This window comes from Berghia stephanieae, chromosome 8, assembly GCF_034508935.2.
Source record: "Berghia stephanieae isolate SIO BIC M18660-M18661 chromosome 8, UCSD_Bste_1.3, whole genome shotgun sequence".
NCBI lineage: Eukaryota > Metazoa > Mollusca > Gastropoda > Nudibranchia > Aeolidiidae > Berghia > Berghia stephanieae.
The window spans coordinates 29,512,177-29,522,176 of record NC_088367.1 but is presented as its reverse complement, the minus strand read 5'-3'; the positions used below and the strand labels follow the sequence as shown (position 1 = coordinate 29,522,176).

General features: G+C 34.2%; 1 protein-coding gene across 1 annotated transcript in view; it reads right to left on the bottom strand.

Annotated features, from left to right (window-relative positions):
* The window catches only part of LOC144978482 (dynein axonemal heavy chain 1-like), a 169,865-nt gene that overhangs the window by 43,918 nt on the left and 115,947 nt on the right, over positions 1 to 10,000 (bottom strand). The window contains exons 62-66 of the mRNA XM_078924625.1: positions 9,616 to 9,894; positions 8,512 to 8,643; positions 5,160 to 5,405; positions 2,343 to 2,492; positions 113 to 273 (exon numbers count right to left, since the gene is read on the bottom strand). Coding sequence (XP_078780751.1) covers positions 113 to 273; positions 2,343 to 2,492; positions 5,160 to 5,405; positions 8,512 to 8,643; positions 9,616 to 9,894 — 968 coding nt within the window. The remainder of the gene's footprint in view (positions 1 to 112; positions 274 to 2,342; positions 2,493 to 5,159; positions 5,406 to 8,511; positions 8,644 to 9,615; positions 9,895 to 10,000) is intronic.

The window sequence follows — 10,000 nt, the reverse complement described above, 5'->3', positions numbered from 1 at the left end:
GAAGAACTTTTGCGCCGTTCACAATAGGATTCGAATAATAGATTTACAGGTCAGAAGGCAAGTGTCATAACGCAATACAATAACGCCGCACAGAAAGAAAGACATACGTTACCTGGGTGAGAGGGTAAAATTGATTAGAGCTACTTTGATGGACACTTCAGGGGTGTAATGCGGGTTTGGGAGTTTGGTGGTCATGAAGAATTTGAAGTCCTGGTGGTATGGAACGATGTTGTCTCCCATTTTGATAACGAGATTTCCTTGCTGTTTGTACGTCTGTTGAAATTGTTGTTGTGGAAATTTGGAATTAATTCAAAATGAAATGGTGAGCGAAAAAGAAATGAAACAGATGTACACGCCGTTATAGTCATAATAATAATAATAATAATAATAATAATAATAATAATAATAATAGTAATAATAATAATAGTAATAGTAATAATAATCATAATAATAATAATAATAATAATAATAATAATAATAATAATAATAATAATAATAACAATAATAATAATAATAATAATAATAATGATAATAATAATAATAATAATAATAATAATAATAATAAAAATACTAATAATAATAATAATAATAATAATAATAATAATAATAATGATAATAATAATAACAATTGTAATAATAATGATATAATAATAATAATAATAATAATAATAATAATAATAATAATAATAATAATAATAATAATAATAATAATAATAATATAATAATAATAATAATATAATAATAATAATAATAATAATATAATAATAATAATAATAATAATAATAATAATATAATAATATAATATAATAATAATAATAATAATAATAATAATAATAATAAAACATATAATAATATAATAATACAATAATAATAATAATAATAATAATAATAATAATAATAATAATAATAATAATAATAATAATAATAATAGTTATAATAATAATAATATTAATGATTTTCTACCTTCAGCTTATCATGCATTTTGCAGGATTGCCATAATAAATGCCGCATCTCCATGCATCGCGGTTCAGAGCTTCATTGACCTTGTTTCTTTATATCATCCTTTACCTTGTCCACCATCTAGTCTTTGGGCGTGCCTTTTTCCTCTTTCCCGCCATTTGTAAGTCCAATCCGTTTCTTCCAACGTCCTTTACCTTAAAGAACCAACTAGTCTTTGGGCAACCCTTTTTTGCTCTTTCCCGCCAATTGTAAGTCCAATACGTTTCTTCCAACGAACTCCCTCGTACGTTTTCTGGCCAAAATTTTAAAAGCATGATGTCGTTCCGATGGCGGCAGTATTGGTATGGGGCCTTGTCTATTATTGATCAGGAAGCATTCGCATTCGCGTTGTTATTGAACGGATGAATGAAATTGTTCACAAAACTCTTGCTTCTACTTTTCTGAATTCTACCTTACATACATGCAAACGTGGTCGTCGTTGGTATAAAAACGTGTACCCGGCTATAGGGAATGAGATTTCAAAACAGATTTAAGAGTAGCGCCCCTTTGTTGGAAGTCGCGTCTTGACAACCGCCATTAAACATTAGCGGGAAGTTCAGTAAGTTTAGGAAGGGTTTTATTTTTTGTAGTCTACATCATATTTTGTTAACATTTCATAATGGAGAAAACTAAAGAAAAGATCTGCGTTGATTATGATATGCATTTTTGTACAGAAATATGATAATAAATTTTGTATTTGGAGCGCTTGGCTTACAGTTGGTTTGTTTACAAATAACTTCTCCGCCGGTGAAATCCAATCAAGGGACGCTACTCTTACGCTAAACTCATTCTCTATTGGCAATGATGGATATTGTAAGAGTATAGAAGAGAAATAAAATGGCACATAGCTGGCAATTTGAATTGTATAAAAAATAGATCGGATTTCAGATCGTCATGGGGGTAATGGATAAATCATATTTTGTATGTAATTTGAACATGTTAAATCCTTAAAATGCGCACGTGTAAACATTCATATTCATTCATACCATCTAATCCTACAATGAAAATATTATATCGAACCGATAAAAATTAGAAAATTAATAAAACGCATTGATCGTGATGAATTCGTAAAAATGGGCTGTACAATAGAAGATCATTTTTTAAAAATTCCCTTTATTCATCCCATACGGGAAATTTGTCTCTAAGGTCTATTCCAAGGGAAGACTGGAATAACCCAGGCGTCAGCCGCAGTGCAACGCCGCACAATTAGTAGGGCGAGGTTACTTGCTCAAGGTCACACAGGGCAGCGGCGGGTGATCGAACTCGGTACCTTTTGGGTACGATGCAAAGACCGTACCGATTATCACGCTGTCCCCTAGTCACGATGATATCTAATTTGTTACCTGTCGTAATAATATTGGCTCAAGGGACGGGTCGATGTCGGTTCCCACATTTTCCATTAGACACGATTTCCCAAATCTAATGGCGCTCTCCAAGGAACGGATTAAATCTTTGCTTGATTGCTTGATCACATCCAGCTCGTTTGATGCCTCCTGTTCATAAGGTAATAAGTTAGTAATTAGATAGAAAATGCAAACTTAAATAATAATGATGATGATGATGATGACGATACTAATAATAATAGTAATAATAATAATAATAGTAATAATAATAATAATAATAATAATAATAATAATAATAATAATAATAATAGAAGTAGTAGTAGTATTAGTAGTAGTAGTAGTAGTAGTAGTAGTAGAAGTAGTAGTAGTAGTAGTAGTAGTAGTAGTAGTAGTAGGAGTAGTAGTAGTAGTAGTAGTGGTAGTAGTAGTAATAGTATCAATAGTAATAATAATAGTAGTAGTAGTAGTAGTAGTAGTAGTAGTAGTAGTAGTAGTAGTAGTAGGAGTAGTAGTAGGAGTAGTAGTAGTAGTAGTAGTAGTAGTAGTAGTAGTAGTAGTAGTAGTAGTAGTAGTAGTAGTAGTAGAGCGAGTAGTAGTAGTAGTAGTAGTAGTAGTAGTAGTAGTAGTAGTAGTAGTAGTAGTCTAGTAGTAGTGGTAGTAGTAGTAATAGTATTAATAGTGGTAATAATAGTAATAATAATAATAATAATAATAATAATAATAATAATAGTAGTAGTAGTAGTAGTAGTAGTATAGTAGTAGTAGTAGTAGTAGTAGTAGTAGTAGTAGTAGTAGTAGTAGTAGTAGTAGTAGTAGTAGCATAAGCAGTAATAGTAATAGAAATAGTAGTAGTAATAGTCGTAGTAGTAGTAGTGGTAGTAGTAGTAGTAGTTGTTGTTGTAGTAGTAGTAGTAGTAGTAGTAGTAGTAGTAGTAGTAGTAGTAGTAGTAGTAGTAGTAGTAGTAGTAGTAGTAGTAGTAGTAGTAGTAGTAGTAGTAGTAGTAGTAGTAGTAGTAGTAGTAGTAGTAGTAGTAGTAGTAGGAGTAGTAGTAGTAGTAGTAGTGGTAGTAGTAGTAATAGTATCAATAGTAATAATAATGGTAGTAGTAGTAGTAGTAGTAGTAGTAGTAGTAGTAGTAGTAGTAGTAGTAGTAGTAGTAGTAGGAGTAGTAGTAGTAGGAGTAGTAGTAGTAGTAGTAGTAGTAGTAGTAGTAGTAGTAGTAGTAGTAGTAGTAGTAGTAGTAGTAGTAGTAGTAGAAGTGGTAATGAAAATAATCACATTAACAATAATGATGATAATATATGTTGTCTACATCTTTTCCTCTAGAATGTTTAGCTTTAATGAAGACTTGTGGCCCCACTTTGAGTTTGATATTACGAATGACGAACAGTACCTTCATGAAGCTATACATGCTTACTATTAAGTACCTTCCATTGATTCTTTTCCATTAAACATCCGACAAAATGACAAACTTAGACCAATTGAAGAGAAAAAAAAACCCTGTTTATTGAGGGCTATTTGTTTTGTTTTGTTTTTTGTTTTTTTCATTGGCAAATTTTGGTTAATTTTAGCGCCAGTAAAAAGGAATAAAGTGGGATAGTTTAAAAAATATAGAATTACAAGTTAAGGTACCCAAGCAAAAGTAATGTAAAGGGGACTGGTTCAACTAGTTAATAGATATAGATTCAAAGAGCACACTATCAGTGTATTAGATTGAGGTCACATAAAAGTTTCATCCATACACTTGTACAGGATTCCACAAAGAGGAACACACTCAGATGTTGACAGAAATACCGAAAAACAGAAAACACAACTAACAATACGTAAGAGAGAAATGATTCACAAGGGGGAAAATAATCTCCCAAAACTAATACTAAACATTTGACTATTTCTCTCTCAGCTAAGGACTCCAACAAGGGCCATGACAAAACAAAGTAATCCCATCCCAAGACAAAGACAGAAAGTAAGCAACTCGGAAAACAAATTAAATATTATATGGGATTAGAAGACACAGTAAGTGACCTTATGCCCAGCATGGGAAGTCAAAGGACCCACCCAGCAATTAAGGGCCACATCAAAAGGAGAATAAGATGGTGTGCTGTCTTTACATTGCGCAAGGAGCTTTAGATGCTACTCCAAGGGCAAGACAGAAAGAAACCACTCCAGACATAACTGGAGGGAACGCCAGCAGCTAAATCAAATTCTCTAGTTTGAACTGGGAAGAGATGAAGACAAATGCCAAGGTATAGAATAGATGAAATATTGCGGCTTTGTGATAATGTGATATGACACTCTCCTTCGGATCGGAATGTCTTTGGTTCGAGTCCCACTAAGAGTTGCGCATAGTTGAGTCCTTCGAAAAGGCTCTTTACTCATATTCTCTCACCGTACCCTGGTGTATATTGAGTACCTGGCGCTTTGAGCACGTTTGGTGAATTTTGCTCTATATAAAAGCTAATGTTAAAATGAGCTCAATGTTTAACAAAGAACAAAGAGGAATTTAAGATTAGTGCACTCTTGCATTTTGAAATTCTGAATGTGTTCCCAGTCGAGCTTGAGAGTGCGCGCTATGGAAACAACCCTCTGGTTCAAAGAATGCAATATATTTTTAATTCTATCCCTCATACAATTGAGACAATTTTGAAAAAAAAGAAAGAGTATTTAAATTATATTGCTTGACGTCTGCCACATTTGCGTATAACGCTTGACAAATTAACACAACGAATTAATTGGATTTTTTAAACTTGATTTCAATAAGAGTTCCTTTTTACAGTGAAGGATAATATGATAATATCATAATAAGATCATATCCGTACCATGTTTTTAATCCACTTATTAGCCTGGCCTTGTGGGTCAATGAACAGGGGCCACCTTCTGGACAGATTGACAATGACCCCGTTCTCCACCGAGTAGCTGTCCCCTGGCAGACCACAGATCTGCCAACTTCGAATCTTGACGGGGTCGCTCATCGTATTGATAAGATTTGGATCATTGGATGAAGGGATTTTCAACTCTTTGATGCGCTTGCTCCACTCGGCCACCATGCGATGACGGTAATCACTCTAGAATTATTATTTTATAATTTAAAAAGCGTATATTTTGTATACAAAGGAAAATTTGGATGAACAATATCAAGGAAAAGACAAAGGAAAGAAGATGGAAGAAATCTTGGAGAGTAATGGCAGAACGTGGTGAGATTTGCATCTCCGACGGTCATCAGATCATGGGATTAATGAATGAATGGAGGAATGAATGAATATTGTGTAAACCAACCTGGTCAATCGAAATAAACTATAAGAAATGAGTTGAGATTACCTTTCTCCTTACCAATCTTTAGGGGGAGGAGGGGGGGGGGGGAGGGTCCCGACAGCTCCATTGATAAAGCACTCGCGTCACACGCAAAGGGACCGAGATCAATATCGGATCCAGTCGAGACTTTTTTTTTCTGATCCCCCTGTCTACCCAGCAGTGAATGGGTAGCTGGATATGTTTGATCTGGAGAAAAGTACTTTGCGATAGACTAGCGTCCTATCGAAAGAAAGAATAGCAATCAATTGCTATATTGTCCATTTCACGGTATAGAAACCGGGATAAACTACGCCCGGCTCCATGGCCCTAAATGCTCTGAAGGACTACCTTCCAACCATTGTAAAATCGTCACATTCTTACGAAACAACCAATAGTTTCTCATTCCGATTTCATTTGTTCACCCATCACAAAATAGACATTATAAGGTCATACACGTCATTAGCTGGAAGACGTCTGGGATTTTCCAAAGATGCCTTAAGTTTTGCTAATTAAAACTTACAAACCACAATTTACTTCAGATGTCTCTTAGTTATCTATTTATAATCATGTTTAAAGTATCATAATGTTAATAATAATAATAATAATAATAATAATAATAATAATAATAATAATAATAATAATAATAATAATAATAATAATAATAATAATAATAAATATGACTGCGCAGTCTCTATGGACCTTTGCCCAGAATGTGTGCGTCACTTCGAGTTTATCAGTCTGTTTCTTTTATCCAGTTAGTAAAAAATGCCTCCATAAATCTCTGTCTAGTGCAAGTGTTCTTAGCTTTAGAATGTCATCATGTGTATTAAGGTGCTGAGGCAGTTGGATGTTTCCTTGAGTTGTTGAAATCAGAAATATGATATATATATATATATATATATATATCATGATGTATCATTAATAATATAAACGATTAAATACTAAATCGATAAATATCTCGTGCCTTTTAAGTTGCGGCTAGTATATTCGGGTAAAGTAAGACCCTATAAAGTATAGGGAAAAATTCGTCTAAACAAGCGTTGGCAATTTTTGTGGCCGTGGAAGGTTGACTAGTTAGATTTGTTGGGTTTTTTTTTTCTTCTACATACCATCTTTACGTTCCGTTGGTTTGAAAAGACCCACTTCTTTACCTATGATTTGTCAGTACAAAATCAAAATTCATCGCTGAAATCATTGAGCTTTTAAATGCGCTATTTATAGCACTATTTACGTCGGCTTCGCTCTTTTGAGCTAGACAACAACAACAACAACAACAACAACACCAAAATTTAAAAAAAAGAAAGAAAAATTAATGAATTTAATAAAAAAAAAGAAAACAAAAAAAAAAAAAAACAAAAAAAAAAAACCACGGGATGTATTTCCTATAACTAGTTGAAACAGGATGTTCTATTTTTACTACAATCATACTTTTTTTCATCAAAATCTTTTGGATATAAATGATTGTCATGTAAATCGTATCGAGCATGATAACTATGTTAGAAAATGCAATGTTGATTGTGGTTATGCGGTCCTGTGGTACGACATCTGCCTTCAGACTGGAAGGTCCGCGGTTCGAGTCCCGCTCTGAGCGACACATAGTTGGATCATTAGAAACGTCTCTGGTGTAAAATGAGTATCTGGCCGTTAGCAGCTTTGACTCTGTCTGAAATACAAATATCGCAATACCGCCTAATAAATAGGCGTCAATTCTCGTCCTGCATGTTTAGTTTTGCTGTTGGCTTCTGACCTGTAAAGGCTGTAAGCGCTTTGAGAGCACTTTTAAAAGGATATTGCGAGATAAAAATTAAATGCTCACATTTTTATGTGCATGTTTTTATTACTAGAACATAATTTTTTTATCATATAAAGTTATACAATATTTCTGCGATCTAGATATTCGATTTTCCGAATCGTACATGGTAAAATATTTTATTTAACAAAATAATCAGCGAAAAGCAATGGAGATAGTCTTTTTGTAAACGTCATTCTTAATCACTACTTTTAATTTGTTACAAGCTATAATTATCCTCATAATTAGTCCTGCCGCGACGTCTAGGAACCTGGAATGAGCAGACATCCTTATCTCGGTGTTCAGGTTACCAGACTTCGATTTAAACTAAGTTCATTCCAGTGCACAGCATCACTACCTCTATCTTAGACAAGAAATCAACTTTAATACGGCCTTGATTCGTCATAATTAATTAAGTTTCTTCATATTAAGATAATCCGCGACAAACCTAGTTTAGACATTTGGTGTTCTGTCGAGTCTAAAATGTTGATAATCGCCTGAACTGACGTGTACATATATGCAGGTCTGACATCCAAACCCGCTTATGGGTCTAGTTTAACTTTGTTGTAATGGACAAAATCTCGCGTCATTTTTTGAGATTTCCATTATTTTGTTGTTGTAATATTGAGGTTTTGAAAAAAAACTCTAAAAGGGAGGGTCTGGAGCCTAAAGAATATCTGAAATTCTTCATCTGCTCTATCCCGACATAACACTAGCCCAGGCCTACCTAGGACTACGAAAAATTCGTAGAATTGTGACATTTTTGCTCCAATTTCAAAACTTCATGAGCATTTCTAAGTCATTAAAACTTAATGAAAATGAAAACCGATTCCAGAGTGAACGATTTTAAGGATTTGGAAGTGTCATCTTATCATTGTGGGGGAGAATTGTTGATCTCTAAGAAAAACTATAACGACTATAATATTTACCACCTAAAATCTACGGTTTTTAAAAATTCTTAAGTCTGCGCTATCCCCTATCATTGTTGAGGTAAGAATAAAAGCACTTTTTAAAACTTTTCGACCAGCCCCACGCCCAAAATAAATTTGTGACACAACTGGTCAAATGAATAGTAATGCAGATCTACTCACTGTAAAAGGTCCGAGGTAGGAGATGAATGCAGAGGATATGAGTATGTCACCAGGCACGTTGACGATCAGCGAATCATACAATTTTCTGGCTTCACCCCAGCGTCCCTTCTCGTCAGCTAAACTGTTGATGAGCTGAAAAAAAGATCGGTCAAACATTTCTTAAAGTGCAAAATGTTACAAATCATAGCATTTCATTTGTCTTGCATTTTGATGACCTGAAGTCTTTTACGTGTCTCGGGTTGGTTGATTTCACGTGGTCTGAGGGATTTAGGTAATGTGTTGTGAAAAACCTCTCTTAGTGAAATTATTAACAATGATAGAATGGAATAAAAGCTTCAATCCACTTTACCAAGATAATAAATGATGTTGACGTGTCGGATTTACCCCTTTGTCTATCAAACACGATGAATGAGATCTTACAGACGAATAAGAGATCACTCATTCAGTTATCATATTTTGTTGACAAAGTGAAAATAAAAAACATCCACACCTTCTATTCTGTCTTGGTAAATTGGAGTGGAACTTATATTCCATAAATTATTTCTTTGTTATTTATGCTTATAGTTTCAAGCAGGAAGATTAGCATTGTATCCAATAGTCTTCTATATAATGTTAGGGTTGTTTAAATAACCTTATTTTCATTGTGCTGCTATATGGTCTTGTGGTATGACACCTCGCTTTCGGATCGGAAGGTCCTGAGTTCGAGCCTCGCTCGGCTCATAGATGAGTCCTTGGAAAAGGCTCATTACTCACATTCTCTCACTGTGCTCAATGTGTAAAATGAGTACCTGGCCGTTAACAGCGTTGTCTCTGTTGAAAAAAAAAATTAATATCGCCTAACAGGCGTCATGTCTCGATCGACATGTTACATGTTGCTGTTGGTCAGGAACCACATGTAAAGCGCTTTGAGCACGTTTCGTGGATATTGCGCAATATAAAAGCTCAAGTTATTTTCTTTTTTTTTATTATTACTGTTGCAAAATGAGCTTGACGGATTCTTAGAAGGCAAGTCGAGATTAAGAGATCACAAAAATAATAGTTTAAAAAATAAAATCCAGCAAAATAAAAAAAACCCAACACACCAAATAACAAGCGACCTCTCACCTTATCAGCTCTGTCAAGCCTTGCTACGCACAATTTACACTTATCTTCTAATACTTGTTTACGGTTCATACACTCGTTGTACTTGGTCTGAAGGGCTGCCACTCCGGCCTCGACTTCGTGAAGTTTTGCTTTTGCCTTTTCGAGAATTTTCTCTGTCACCTCTAGCTCTTCTTTGGCGACACGGAGCTTCTCTCGCTTGGGGGCCACGGTGACCGCGACGAAATGGTATTTTTCCATGGCCAGGACCCATTGGCAGAGACACGTGCAGGCCTTCGATACCTAGGCATTTAGAGAATCAAATAAATGAATAAATAAATAAATAATTGATAAATTACTCTATTAGTTATAGAGCATTTAAATACCGCAATAACACTAATCTTGATCA